At 42.1% G+C, this 16,265-nt stretch overlaps 1 protein-coding gene across 1 annotated transcript in view; it reads left to right on the top strand.

Moving 5' to 3' along the window:
* LOC117471179 (A disintegrin and metalloproteinase with thrombospondin motifs 2-like) overlaps positions 1 to 16,265 on the top strand; it is a 104,852-nt gene that overhangs the window by 37,059 nt on the left and 51,528 nt on the right. Inside the window, exon 3 of the mRNA XM_034116004.1 lies at positions 5,726 to 5,903. Coding sequence (XP_033971895.1) covers positions 5,726 to 5,903 — 178 coding nt within the window. The remainder of the gene's footprint in view (positions 1 to 5,725; positions 5,904 to 16,265) is intronic.

A 16,265-nucleotide genomic window follows, 5' to 3' on the forward strand; every position in this document is an offset into this window, starting at 1 on the left:
CTGTCTTCCCAGAGTGCCTCTACCACTTAGTGTTATGAGAGACGGAAAGAGACGGAGTGAGGGAGGGTGGAATACTAATGGTATTGTACGAAAAAAAAATAAGGGAGGAACAAAAAGATGATGGAAAAGAAAAGAGGAAAGCAGAGCAGATTACACAGCAGCAAAGGGGGAAAGTGGATAAAGTGCAACTATGGAGGAAATATGAGGGTGAAACAAAGAACTGGTCGACCAAAGTACACCACTGGGTGGGTCTGGCTCAAAAGTAGGAAGTTGTTCCTGGAGATAACTGACTTAAGCCTTAAAGCAGCGTTGTGGGGAACTCACAGAGGGCCTTTCCTGTTTACTCATGTCCCCCCCTCTTCCTTTCACTGCTGTCTTTTCAAAATCCCTGGTTTTTCTGTAAGGGGTCGCAGACAGTTGATTTGGGCCGTGCTGTAGAGTACAAACCCAAAGTGACCCAGACCGAGTGTGAGTGTGTGCCGTTTGGCTGACACACTGTGATCATAAATGTAGGTCAAAGATGAACAATTTGCAAATGAGGCAGAGAAAGAGAAGTAGAGGGTGAGTGGGACAAGGCTAGCATGCTTGTGTATGTTGGTGAGGGTGTGTAGGTGTGTGACCATTTTTAGAGACCACTCTACGTAATGAGCTGAGCAGGACGACAGGGCTGGGGGTGCATCGCTAAGTCCTGCGCGGCTTAAATCACGCTGGCATCTGGCTTTCACACAAACACACGCATGTTCACAACTTGGCATTGTCTGAGCATATTTATGAGCGTGTGTGTGTGTGTTTGAGCACCTTTAGGAGGACGAAAAGGTAGGGGGTTTCATTATGGCGTGGCTTCCCTCCATTCATGTGTTTTTATTTGATCAATTTTATTTGCTACATCGGATTTATTTTCTTCCACGCTCCATATCCCTGATTAATATAATTGGGCAATCACCTCGCTCTTCAGGACATTAAGCAAATAATGTAATTCACCTAATGAATCCGTCTCAATACACAACCTTAATTGCAGTTCTCTCCCTCTTCCTGCACCTTCTGCTTTCTTGCCTTTTAAACAGCGCAAAGGAAAGGTTTGCCAACGGTCATACTGTACATGACATATATTTAGCTTTTTCTTAAATGTTTTGAATAGCTTTGCGTAATGCCGCCGTTCAGAAATGTGAGATTAATCTCCTATTTTTTCTGCCAGAGCGATAATCCAAACACAAAACCTTGCTTTCTCAGAGCTAAGCGTAAAGGCCCTATTTGCTGCTGATTAAATGAAACACTATTAATATTTACGGTGACGTGTCCTCTTAATCTCTCTCTGAAGTGTGTCTAATTTTTCAAATCAGCCTTACTATTGTACGAGCCCGATTCTCTCATGACTCAAAGGGTGAATGAATTGGAGGGTTACACAGTACGTGTGAGTCACTATCAAAGCTATATTTGTGCGGGGATGTGTGTGTGTGTTTGTGTTTGTGTGTATGTCAGCCTGTGGATGCATGTGTGCAACTGTGTGTGAAGTTAGCCAGCAGTAGCAAGGTTATGAATCAGATCAAACACACATACAGTGACACCAGATCACACACATACACATACACATACACATACACATACACACACACAGTAACACACTGCCTCTGGTGGAGTGAGCTGAAGGGCCGCGACCGGGTGTGACTTTGATCCTCACCACAACATCCGCTCTTCCACTCCAACTCTGCCGCTCTCCTCTCACGTGCCCCTCAGGACCCTTACCCAGGACTCAAGTTGCTCCTTTCAGATCTTCAAATAGAGCTCAGGGTGTCTTCAAACACCGAGGATCCTCCCGCTGTAACTGGACACTCAGTGAGCAGGATCCAGATTTAGAGGCTACATATCTCAGAGGGGCTTCAGGTCTCAGAGGGAGGGTTGTGTTTAGTGTCACCATCGTAATGGCCATGAGAGTAATAGTAGTCCGTTATATTCGCTGAGATGTGAGCTTGTATTATGGGTGTTTTCTTTGATAATGAGCCAGATGTTAATATTTGGTGCGGGCTGCTCTTTGCAGAATGTGCCAATGTTTTCTCTTCTTTAATCATAATTACACACTCAGATGTGATTCGCATCATTATTCCGTGTGAAGGAGATTTACTCGGAAGTGTTTGAATTGATTTAAAAACTGAAGACAGCATTAATACAGCTTTCTAGCTTTCTCTTTGTTACTTATTAATTGTTTCAAAAAGTCAAAGCATTTAGTAATATTTAACAGCTTTGTAACTATAAATCTATCTCATCATTTGGCAACATTATCATTGTGGAAATGCCTAGTTGCCTATTGTATGCGAAAGGTTGCATTTTGATCATGTTGTTTACTGAATAATGTATATATACTAGAACTCCATAGGAACGCTCACCAATGACCTTTTCAGCCAGATGTGCAGTCATACTTCCTGTGTGTGATGTGCAAATACTTTCAAAACAATGGAGATAATGATGAGATGCAGAAAGCCACTGTGTCAGATTCAAGTGTCTCATGAGGGGAGAGGAGCTAATAAGCTACATTTGAACACGTCAAACCTAATAAAACATCTTCAGGCTCATCACCCGAAGGAGCCCAATGAGTTTACTGTAATAAGAGAACAAGCAACTAGCGATGCAGCTGGGCCACAACAATCCCTGAACAGGCAAGTAATAGAGTGATAATATGAAATATATAACAAACAATGAAATTATAAAGCAGCAGCACAATTGGCCACACACATTGCTACTGACTGAGTCATTTAAACACTGATTTCACACACTCATTTTCCCCTTGTATCCTTTACAGTGATGTCAATTGAAGACACATTTCCATAGTTAAGAATGCGACTACATGCACGCATGCATCCACTTGCATTCAAAAAACACAACCGCTCAACAATTTGACCTCCATGCAAAATGTCAGCCTTCTCTAGAGTGGAAACTGTAGCAGCCATAGGGTGTGGACATTTTTGTTAACCAATCGACATACTGTAAGACTCTTAAGTCTGTGGTCAAGTTATTAAGGAAATAAACACAAAGTTGTAGATATAGGTTCAAGTTTGATACTCTGCAACGTTCTTTCGCAAAAAAAGTGTCATTAGTTTTACCCATACAGTATTTGTTTGGCAGTGCAGAATAAAACTTGAAATGGCCCAGGTGCTGTCATCTCAATGCCTGAAGCTATGGAAATCCTGACTTGACAGTAGACGGAAAATAACGAGCTGGAGTTAGGGGCCGTGAATGATAACATGGCAAAGAGACGTTTTACATCCTCCACAGACGTTATACATTTTTGATTGCTTTTTCTTAAACACAACTAAATGTTATTATTTATCATATGATTGTTTAAGAGTTGTTCTTTTCTAAATTCCCTCCACTCCAACCAAATCATTTTACATTACTGTCAACAATGGGTTTAGAGTTGATCTTTACGTAGCTTCTCACCTTATGGCCTTTAACCCTAACTTTAAATAACCCACCAGGTGGTTTTTTGCCACATTAGGACAGTGTGTGTAATGCAGAAGAATCTGAATTCCTCTCATTTGTTCTGGACACAGTGTTTGGACAAGCCTCCCTGTAATCTCCTCGACTAGGACTTGGCAGCTCCTGCTTTAATAAAGGAGATGAAGAAAATGCTTCTCACTATGGAAATGTGGGCAGAGGCTTTGATGCTTTATGCACTCGGGCTTTTCAAAGTACGTGTCCAGTTCTCCCTCACACCTTCCCCTCTCTCCAACCCTCCGCCCCCACTTGGCTCTGATCGATCCAACCATGTCTCCTAGTCCCACATGTCATCTTTTTTCTTTGACACGGCTCTCCTCTGCCCACTGCTTGGTATTCTGGAGTGGGAATGCATGCACCATCGCAGATCCATCAGCTCCGATCGGAATGCCGCACCACGGCTCGGGGAAATGGAGGGATGAGAAGGGAGAGAGGGGGGCAGGGAGGGAGAGTGAGTGAGAGGGCAGGTCAGTGGCTTGTCGACATCCTTCCGGGACTAAAGCCTCAGACTGACAGGGAGAAAGAGAGAGAGGAATGGGAGAGGAGGGGATAAAGGCAAGACAAATGTAGCACATAATATTCTTATTTATTCTCTATGTAGGGATCCAAATCAGGCTATCTAAGGAATGCATGGAGTATGAACGTTATTTTACTCCATTACATTAAGTGCTCAAAGGACTCATTATGCTGTACCAAAAAAAAAGAATGTTTAGAGTCTAGGTGCTTTCATAAATGAAAACATCAAATGGGTTAGTTCCAGGCTCCATATAGTGTATAGTATAGATGATAACTTTATAAATACAGATGTTTTATAGTGAAATGACTTCAGTCAAAGGAAGAATTGTAGATCTATTCTCTCTGTTCTGCTTGTGAAGCCAAATGTATTTTATTTATAGGTGGCCGAGACAGCTCAACTCACTGCAACTTAAAGAAAACACGTGCAAATAAACAAGACAAGCCAAGGATCAAACATCTTCACCACTTTGAAAACACAAAGGCAGAAAAAAAACTCATACACTTATTAAAAAAGCACACCACTCTAACAGGATAAAAATGTGCTACATAAGATATGTTAACCCTACGGCGGGAAGACAGACACACTAAGGTTCAGTCCCTTTGCGGATGACTGGTTTTAGCTGGCTTGGGACCATTTACAGGTGTCATGTGTTTATGTTTATAGAGTTTGAAAGAAAAACTGTACTGTATTGTAAAGTCTACTGTCAAATATATTATAATTGAGGTTGTAGTTTGAATATATCTATTTACTCTCACAGATGTAATGGGCTGACTTAAACAGACATTTGTAGCCTGTCATTGTGCCCGAGGGTGGCATTACTGAGTCTTTTAGCAAAGCCTTATGCAGTTCATCTTTTCATCACACAATCCTCTACACACAATATTTCGTTTTTCCATCAGCTCACTTTCCTCTCTTCAACTCGCTCATCATCCCTTCCTTCTCTTGTCAGAGCGGAGGGAGAAGCAGGCAAGCGCTGATCGTATCGAATGTATCTCTCTTCCTCATTTATCGCTCTCTATCTTTTTTGCGCTCTTCCTCTCTGTGCCATCTCCATCCTCTCTGTGTGTTCTCCCCCATGGCTTTCCTCTACATCAGTGCGTTGCCTTGGTAATTACCAGTTGTCTTATACAGACAGATGGAATAAGAGAGAGTGACGGGCAATTTTCCCAGTGCCTGTTTTCCCCGTTCATGTGCACGCAACTTCTTTATTTGTGTGTGCGTTCTGAATGCACGCTTCTTAACTTCTCTCCATCTCTTTCAGAGTTTCTCCCCTCACTTCCCCGCCTTACTCTCTCTCTCTGTGAGTTTGCCTATGCGCACATTGCATCTGTGTTTGTGTGAGTGTGTGTTCGTAAAGGCGGACGTGGGGAATTACCTGACAGAATGTGTTAGTCTAGGATGGAGGAGTGGGACAGTCTCATCTCCTGCTGTTGTGTTGGCCATTTTAGATGCCAGGTGTCACTCTGGACCTCTGCAGGTCCCCAGGAGGGATCACTGCCGTCCTCTCCTCTTCTCCTTTTCTCCCAGCATGCCCTTAACACAGCAGTGGAGTACAGACAAGGGCTATTTCTGTCCTTAAACTGTCAGGGCAAGAGAGGAAGTGAAGGATGGCTGGAGAAGAGAGTGAGAGGCAAACAAGGGCGGAGCTCGGTGTTGAGTGTTTATATGAGTTCAAATGGTTTTAATGTCATCCAATTAATTCTCCACACTCTCTTTCAGGCTGGTATGATCAGGATGGAGCAAGAGGACTTTTTTATCGAGCCAGTGGAGAGGGGAGATGGAGTGATGGAAGAGGGGGAGGAGGACGGAGGAGAAGGGAGGACACACATCGTCTATCGCTCCTCAGCCGTAAAGAAAGCGCCTATCAGCAGCACGGCGGCAGACTACCACTCCAGAGGTCAGTCTGTGCCATCCTCCACTTTTGCACACCCTTCACTGAATCTGCGCACTTCAGCTCTATGCTCTATTTCACTCCATCTTTTCTTGACATGTAGGAATGATTTAATGGCAATGGCTGCAAGCTAAGGCCCTGATCAGACCACCCCCCATTTGAAACCTACATAAATATTAGTCCTGCCTTTTCCATATCATTAATGTTCCCTGCAGCACATCTTCAAACATTACACAGACTGTTCCTTGCGCTTAAACCATTGTTCCCTCACACACCTGCTTATATAATCATATCAAACTATTGTATGCAAAGACAGCAAGTCCCAGCATGAGCATACACTGCTGTCAAAAACATTACACCTACACAGACTCAAATGCATCTTCCTGTCACTGCACACATTTTCCAGTGACAAAGGAGTGACATATGGAGACTTACGTGTTTCATTGTTGAGGTAACACCCTCTATTTCTTTAACAGAATGATATACTGCCTCAACAATTAACAGCTGGCACTCAACTCTTTGGTTTCCAGTCGTGTCTGCCTCCATTTTCCACTCTACAGATGAAATGAATTAAGTGGAACAACAAGTAGCACTTTCTTTTAGAGGAAGAATAATACTTATAGTATGACAGAGCATGTCTGCTCTGGGATAAAAGGGAGGGAAAGCAAATATGTATTCAAATAGACCTTAATACTCAATGTCTGAACCTTATCACGCAGGCAATATTTTATGTTCAACATTAGAATTCAGCTTGTCTCTGGTTTTCATCTTGGATTACTCTCAAATTGTCTTTTTCAATTAAATTAGGGGAAACAAATCTGACCTTAAGGAAGATAAATGAGGTTGTTCAAGGTCCACATCTCTGATAAAAGTATCGACTCAAGAATATCATTCATTTATCCAACTCTTTAACATTTAGCTAAATTGGAGTTTTGAGAATGTACAATGTACAAGTCACCATCCAATGTTTCTGATTTAGTATTCAGTAAATCTTTACAGTTTGCTGCACGCACAAAAAACGTTTGAAACCTTATATTATCCTGGGCGGGGCATTTATTTGGTCATACCTGCGAACATTGAGCATACAGTGAACCAGTATCAGCTGTAAGAAGAGAATATCAGATATATTTTTGCTTAAATAAATAAATAAAAAGGTTTGGTTGTAATGTTTTTGTTGTGAGAAGCAATCCTACCTATTATTCAGTCCATCTGAAATACATACAGTGCACTTCAGTTTTGGAATTGATCTGAAAATATGGCAAGTAAAAGTATAATTTTCTGCTTTTCTTTTGTGTATCTAAGTGGTTTTTGAAAAGGTGCACGTGTTATTGTTAAACAAACCAGAAAAAGAAAGACAAAATCCAAGAAAACAGGATATCCAGTGAAAGGCTGTGCTGTCAGGGGTTTAAGTACTTGGCTTGTTTTGAAAAATAAAATATTACTGCAAGGTTTGCTTTAGGCTTGTGTCAGGGATGGTGGCTGCCCAATAACAGTGATTGATCTGATGCCTACAGGTCAATCAATGTTGACCCTCGACCTGTGCAAGAGGCTCTACTCATCACCAAAGCAAAAATCTTCCCTCAGAATCAAGTCTCCCATGTTGTACAGGAGCGAGACGGAGCACTTTATAACGAGTGTATATAGATGAGATCTGTGTCTTCCTATTCTGAGCAGTTGACTCAAGAAGGTCTAATAATATACAGAGAGAGAGAGTTTCCATAGGAACACCCAGCGAGGACAGACTGCATTTGAGTAACACAGTTCGCTCCCACTGTTACTGATACCTGGCAGTACATCCACATACGTACACACACATGAGCGCGAGCATGCACACACTAAGACACCTATACAGAAAAAGTCACACACACACACACGGGATGTAACCACACGCAGTTTACACAACTCCCTTGATCATACATTTACATCTCGGAACACACATACATGCTGCATGCACGCAGACACGCAGACACACACACAACACGTCTCACTGCTCCTTGTTGCCTTTGAATCTTTCTGTCTAATGAAGAGTGGGGTGCAGATCAATAGCGTAGGATAGAACAGGCCACAGTGTGTGTGCCTGTGTGTGTCTGTGTGTGTCTGTGTGTGCCTGTGTGTGTCTGTGTGTGTCTGTGTGCGTGCATGTATGGCGTGGGCATGAGTTCTGTGGTCGTCTGGCTTTGAGTGCTGGGATTTTCAAGGCCAAGCAGACAGAGCGACTGACACACAGACAGGCAACCAGGCATGTGCTGCTCCCAGTGGCATTCGATGTGGATCTCTCTCTTTGTTTCTCTTCTCTTTTTCCTTCTTATTTTTGTCTTTTCTATTCTAGACCACATCATTATGTAAACAGAGGTTTACCTTCCAGTTGTTACATCATGTGACTGTATATCATGCACACATAGGAAGCACATTATATGCCGCCTTTAACCCAAACCCTTTCCTCTCCTCTTTTGGTTCCTCATGTTCTCTTTCGCCGAACATATACCCCCTGTAGATCAATCAGGGACATTAGCAAATTAATTAATAATCAATCAATCATTTCTGGAGATCTCATTTGCGAAGCATGCCTAAATCACAGCCAGTTATTGAATGTTGGGCTCATTTCCTGGCCAAAGACAGAGGGAAGGAAGTTATATTTAGCAAGGTAATAGAGGAGCTCAAGAAGGAGAGAAAGAGAGATGAAGAAGGAGCGAGATTGATCGATTTCTTACACCATAAGCTGAGGAGGTGTGAATCAATGTCCTAAGTTGAGAGAGCAAGCTTTATTATTAATATGCCACATTCTTCAATTAATGGCTGCAGCGATAGAAAACGAAGGATTGCCATTCATTTTCAGCTATGCAGACGAAGCTCCATCATTCAATCTGTCTTTCCTTTGCCCCTTACAATTTCAGTTTATATACTCATTTTATTTATTTGTGGTTTTTATCAATATCTTTCTGTACTGCTGTTTTTATTTCCTTTTCTTCACTTTACTCCTCAGTTTTTTTGCTTCATCTTGCTCCTTTTTGATCAAAAAAATATTCTTGTGTTGGTTTGTGGAGACATGTTTTCTTTTTCTGAGGCTGGACAGTTAGGGTGGGGTTGGTAGTTTGTCTAGTGGGACTGGACTTCCTGTGTGGGTGTGTTGCTTTGTTTACAAACATGTGTATGCGTGCCACTGCAGTAGGGCTGCTCGATTATGGCAAAAATCATAATCTCGATTATTTTGGTCAATAATTGATATCACAATTATTAAAAACGATTATCCATTTACTTTGAAAACATCAATTTATTGGAGAAAAAAATGTGAACAGTATGTTTTTAACAGTTGATTACCCTGAACTTTAAGTATAATTCAACTGAAAAACAAAATTGAAAAAAATGTGTTTGAAAAAAAAAAAAATAATAATAAAAAGATAATCGTTTTATTTCGATTACGTTGTTTTCGTAATCGTTGCAAGCCATAATCGTAATTGCGATTCAATTACGATTAATTAAGCAGCCCTACACTGCAGTGATGTGTCCAGAGTTCTGAGACATGCCCAAACAGATGGACAACCAGAGGGCTTTTTCCCCTAAATATCCCTTACAGTCTGCTTCCTGGACTGGGCTCCCAAATGAACATTATTCATTAATTCACAAATGTTCGTACTTTCTTTCGTGTATAGTTACACCTTTTAGCACTACAGAAGCAACTTGTTAGACTGTAATTTGTTATATTTTCGTGGCATGTAAATTATGTTTCAACAACTACACACACAGTAGGTTATATTGTATTACAAAAATAAGTCCTTTGCAGCTGACTGGTTTTGGTTGACATTTCAGAGATTTGTATTGTTCTCAAGGCGGAAAGGCTCCCTGCAGCGTCCGGGGCAAAGTGATTGCCATTAGCTTCTGGACTGACACTGGGCGGAGGACTGAGGCAACTATACACACAGGAGCCCATGCATCTGCACAAAGGCAGCATTTGTTTTACCCCTCAGGCTATTCTGCGTTGCTATTGTATGTTTTGTGCCTCACTTTTCTGGGCTGGTGTGAGTTGTTGTTAGGTTTAATGTTTTTGTGTTGCTGGTGTATGCCCCATCGCACAGCAGCGATACAATGACCCGTCAGCTTTGGCCTGAGCAGAGAGGAAATGGCAGGGGGGGCATACAGAGGCCAGTGGTGCTAGTCACTGTAGCTTAACACTAGAACCGCAAAGCATTTTTACCCCCCTGCATTTTTTTATATATGTAACTGAAATGAAATGAAACCCACACAAATCTTTTACTAAATGAGTTTGACTACAATTAGCATATTTATCACCTAGTTAATTTTGGGGGTTGTGGGATGAAAATAAAAACAATTTTGACCCAGAACCACCAAAAGGGGTAATTGTTACCCCCCATATAAACAGCTGTTTAATGCTGCGCTATACTTTGGCACCACACCCGGTTGCCTAGCAATGGCTATTGTTTAGATGCCCTTTGATAAGCAGGGTTTCATTTCATGAGCTTGAGCTATAGCTAGATTTGATCGATAGGGACATAAACAAGAGAAAAAGAGAATCGTACGCGAGAGAGATCAGTGATCCAGGTTCAGGCTGGTGCTGACAGCGGTGCGGTAGGGGGTCAAATATCCCCCCTCTGCGGTTCTAGTGTCAATGTCTGCCTCTCGCATGCTGAAAATGAAGGATGCTCCAGTTTACCAACTCTCTCTCTGCCTCGCTCCTTACACCATCCTTCTTGCTCCACCTTTCCCCATCTCTTTTTTTTAAATATATTTTTATTCAGATTTTGCATTTTATGACATAACAGTACAAACAACAAACATACACTCCTCCCCACCCCCCACCCACAACCACCTTTCCCCATCTCTGCTGGTGGGACACAAGGATAGTCATATGGAGCAAGGGTTTTAGGAGGAGACTCGTGACTAAGCACTTAAAGATGTGAGCGAGCACACACACCAGAGGTGGGAGTAAGTCCTACATGTGCAAGTCATGAGCAAGTCTCAAGTCTTAACCTACAAGTCTCAAGCAAGTCCCAAGTCACTGTGGTGAGAGTCAATTAAGTCAAGTGAAGTCATTGCTCAGGTCAAGCAAGTCACAAGTCAAGTCCAACGAAATTCTGATGAATAACCCCAGTTTCCGCATTTAAATCAGTTAAAATATTGTTGTTATGAAAAGTTTAGTTTTATTTTCAACATAAACAGCAATGGAGAGTGGGGTGCTGAAATTATAACCCTATAAATTCTAAAAGGGCTCTAAAGTGATAACCGGAGTACAACACAAATATTTTTACATCAACATGTTAAGCCTCCTGCCCTGGCTCCCCTTCAGCAGGGTCACACCATTTCTCCATGGTCTGTCTAAGGTGATCCCATATGACACTGTCTCATTGTTTTCCTAACTGTGTCTGTGCACAAAGAAATATTGCATCAAAGCCAATACAACGGAATAGTGTATGTTCCAGGGCGCATGATGTGTGTTTGTGTGCAGACAGTGCAGCATTAAGATTAAACTAATTTATTTCATTTGGGAACACCCACATATACATATACTGCCGAGCAGAGCACAAACACACACACAAATCATGCGCCTTAGTGACCGGACATCTCCTTCATAAAACGAGTATTAGGGGGATTAATCGGGCAGTTCGATGTGGGTAGAGGTGTGTGTGTGTGTGTGTGTGTGTGTGTGTGTGTGTGTGTGTGTGTGTGTGTGTGTGTGTGTGTGTGTGTGTGTGTGTGTGTGTGTGTGTGTGTGTGTGTGTGTGTGTGTGTGTGTGTGTGTGTGTGTGTGTGTGTGTGTGTGTGTGTGTGTGTGTGTGTGTGTGGTTAAACGTAGCAACCTGCGGTCGCTCTTTAGCTGTTCTAATGAAAGTAAACACTGTGAAGGCGTTGCGTAAAAGGCACAGCTCTTTGCGCGCTGGTGCTGCACTTCTCAGAGGCGGAGTTACATGTCCCGCTGCCTCCTGGTGCTGTAGCGATTTCATGAAGTGAATGAGAGTCCGAGTTCGAAATATATCTAAAATAATGTATGCGCTGCCACTTCCCAACATAAACATTACAGTCTGCAATGAAACGGTTGTCTCCTGTGTGCTCCACTTCCTACTTGGCGCTCCGGTAACTTTCTCGTGCGAACGAGATACAGTATCTTTTTTTTTTTCATTGCCCTTTAGGGGCTCCATACAATACAAAAACAAATGCAAATATCCTTTCGAGTCATCTGTCTCAAGTCAAGTCTCAAGTCATGAATACCAAGTCAAAGTCTTTTATCAATGTTAGTCAAGCAAGTCTCAAGTCCAAAAATATGCGACTCGAGTCTGACTCGATTCCCCCACCTCTGACACGCACACGCACACGCACACGCACACGCACATGCACACACAGGCCCCAGCAGACACTTTGCGGAACATCTTGGCTCTTGTTGAAATCAGAAATAGCCACCTGAAAACCCCAGAAAGGTGAAATTCTCCTGAGGTCCTTATGAGGCTTATTTAAGACAATGTGCTGAGCGAATCCTCTAAACCCCTTTACTTTGGACCTGCATTACCACAAGCTATGTGGACATCTTTGAAGGGAGATTCCAGGTTTTATAAAAGGCAGTTCAAACAAAGGGGAGCAGTAAAGTGAGACAAAATAAATGTGGTTGTGATCATCCCTTTAGTTCAACATTGACCTGTTCTGCTTGCCTAGTTTAGCAGTTTTTATGCATTCAAGAATGATATCAATTTTTTTAGCTGTTCTCACTTTTGTTTTACCTTCAAAAATTGTTATTTTGGTAATATTTCAAACACTTTCCTTTCTATTACCTGGCTATTTTCCCAGAGGCAACATGTTCCCATTTTACCACAGTCTCATTCACCTCAAAGCAAAATTGGCTGTCTAAGCCCTTGTATGAATGAAGTCAGGAGCCCTGTGTCCTGAGTGTCTGTAACCTGCTGTTTTAGGCTTTAACATCAGTACTTTTAAAGGGGAATTTCTCCACTCTATATAGCACATGTAAACAATGACATCTGCCAAAGCTTGTCTGGGGCTAAGCATTTTTTGCAAAAAAAACCTAAAGCTCTTTAAAATGTGGAAACAGAAACCTCAGTGAACCATTTTAGCATGGATAAATACCGGTGGTAAGTATACTCTATTCAGGAAAGGAAGGTGTCCATTAGAAATCATTATATTTAGACCTAAACAGAATATTCAAACTCTTCTCTCTATCCCAACACCATGTTGTGATTTCAAATTGTGTTATATATATATATAATATTTTTTTTTATTTGTATCTGTTAAAGGTGGGGTATGTAATTTATTTCAGAAACACTTTTTGTTATATTCCATGGAATGCTCTTAACATCCCGATAGCAATGAATATCTTAAATGCTTTGACAATAAATACATACAAAAATGTCATCTATGGAAGCCGTAGTACTGTAAAAAGCACGACCAATCATTTTAGCCTGCCCGGCTAAAATAACTGGATGGCCTACCTGCCTGTCAGCCTTCCATCTGTGCACAAACTTATCTCGTGCCCTCATTGGTCATGTGCGCGTTCGTGTGTGTTGGAGGAGGGGCTCTGTAAGGAAGTGGCAGATTTTTTCCTGTTGTGTATTTTCAAATTCTAGCGCACTCAAGCTGGTTTCTCCAAAATGACCTACCCCACCTTTAAGTGTAGTGTCCCTTACAGAAATCTTTAATAAGATCAGCTGGTTGTTCAGGTCTGGCCACATCTCAGCAGCTGCATGCTGATTTTAGGTCTGCAGAACAGAGGCGCCACGTTCTGTTTCACAGCTTGCATTATATAGGAAACATGTGGTTTATGTATGTAATAACGTGTAATACCATATAATAATATGGGTGTTATATTGGGCAGTGGGGATTCACTTTTGATTAGCAGTGTGCATTAGTGCATACCTGCACAAGCACACACACATGCAGACAAGCAGAAACATACACACACAGAAGACCAAAACCATACACAGGTGCAAGAATACTCTAACATATGTGCACTTTATGCAAACACACAGCTACAGTATGTTTGTGGGAATGAGTGTCGGCCCAGGTGTGCCTCTGGGAGGAAATTACAGCGTTAGGAGGGGAAGTATTTCAGCAGCCAGCTGCTTCCTCTGCCTCTCTGTGGCCACTGGCTCTATCCCTGGAGAGCACGACTGGCTTTTAACCACACTCAGCATATGTGTGTGTGTGTGTGTGTGTGTGTGTGTGTGTGTGTGTGTGTGTGTGTGCACATTCATGCATTCAGGCATGTATGTGTGTCCCTGTGCGTTTGCAGGTTTTATTTCTTGCCTGTTTCACTCATGGCTGACTGACAGCGTTTGTGCGTCCACTGGTGTGTATGTGTGTATTTGTCCGTGTGCCTGCATCGCGTCCCTCTGTGTGTGTTCTGTGTGACTTGTCACCTGCTAGTAAGCTCCCAGCAGGGAGTCATCACTCACTGTGCCACAGCGCTGCCTTTAAACAGAGCAGGACTCCGGGGATAATAGCAGGGTGCGGCCGACCTCTGCTCCAGTCTGCAGCCACCGCCGCTGCACTGACCTGCGCACAGTATGCTTGTGTGTGTGTGTGGGGGTTTCTGTCTGTCTGTGAGACAAAGAGAGAGTGAGGATGAGGGGGAGAAGAAGGGAAGCCTTGGAGGGATGAAGGGGGTTATTACAGCCTTAGTGATTGAGAGAGATTCACTATAATCGTGGTCATCATAGTGTTTTGACAAGATTATCACTGAGCCTTGGTGATGCCTCTGATGTGGAGTTCATATTTTCAATACCAGACTCTTGATGTGGTAATCCTGCTCCACAGATATGTGTGAATAGATATGATGAACAATGATCATTTTGCATGACTTGGGTTTAGGGCAAAGGTTGTTGTAACGTCATAGGTGCTTATCGGCATTTCATGAAGAGTTTGCATACAGTTACAGACCTGCATTAAGACCTGTATTATTACAAAATAAAGCACATTGTTATTAATAGTAATTAGGGGTTTTCAAACTAAATACAGCGGTTTTACAGTAGCATAGAACCAATAACTCCTTAACAAAAAGTACCACAGAAAGTACTACCATTTATATTTTGATTCTATGAACAATGTGCGATGTGTCAAGGCAGTATGTGGACTATGAATGTGCAATGATAATACATTACATGCCATCATAGAATTTAAATGTGTATGTATGCAGGGCTCACACACAGCAGCAGGTAGAACTGCAGGACTACAATTACATGCAACAGACCTCCCTGGAGGTGGCCAATGTTCTGTGTTAGCATCAGTTATGTAACCAGCCAACCTCGGGGACCAAGGCTCATGGAAGATGAGATGGCGTGTGACTTCCTTCCACCCACTACTGTCACAATGCTGCAAACACACTCTGTACACTTGCACACACACAGACACACGCTGTGTTAAATCTGGCACTCCTCAGAGAAGTGTGGGAGCCACTGCCATTGCTGTAGAAGCTTCCTTGATGTGCACGCTTGAGCAGGAAAATATGACATTGTTTTCTAAAGTTAAGGCGTATTACTGTACCAGCCACTTACTGAAACAATGTTAATGTGGTAATGTCTGTGTAAAGAGGATGTAATACTATTGCAGTTGATTCAGAGGTTAATGGAGCCTCTCATTTGAACGAGACTTACATCGCTCTGGAGACCCAAATACATTCATCGCTATTAGAGCAGTTCCTCAGTGTGCGTGTGTGCATGCGTACATTTGTCTACTTTGGTGCGGATAAACATGTTCCCCAAGCACAACATTATTGAGGTGTGTGTTTTCACCCCTTTTTTTGTATAATTGTCTCTATAAAGTATATCAATATGAAACTAAAGTGGCAGTAATTGACAGAGAAGCCTTAACTCAAGGTACATTTAGTCGCTTTTCCTGGAGCTTTCATTTATATCACCTGATATTCATAAGCTGATGGCATTTTTCACAGAGAAAGATGTATTGACATGTAAGCTCAGTAGTTGTTCATCCACAGCCCTTTTTGCTTGTAGTAACTCAAAGTACATTTACTAGCTTTTTCCAGAGCTTTCATCTGTGTTATAGTTATAGATACAAACAAGTCCAGACGTCTTGAAATTGTAAAAGCTTCTTCTGTCATGTCAACACATTCAATGACAACTAAGCACACTCTGTTTGCTGATCATGTGATTATTCTTTCCTTAACAAACAAAGACAGAATGTGTTGTTATTTGTGAACACAAAGGCCATAATGCTCAGACGTCCATGCGGTGAGAATGAAATTTGTCAGAGTGGAGTTTGTGCCTCATGGCTGCTGTCTGATTAGCAGAGTGATGTGTGGTGGTGGGAGTTTGTTAGGCTACAGTTCATTTGCCGCTGCGCACCCGAGGGAAGTTTAATTAAATAAAACACAGCTCGGTGCTTCTTCATTCAACG

Source organism: Trematomus bernacchii, unplaced genomic scaffold (assembly GCF_902827165.1).
Source record: "Trematomus bernacchii unplaced genomic scaffold, fTreBer1.1, whole genome shotgun sequence".
NCBI lineage: Eukaryota > Metazoa > Chordata > Actinopteri > Perciformes > Nototheniidae > Trematomus > Trematomus bernacchii.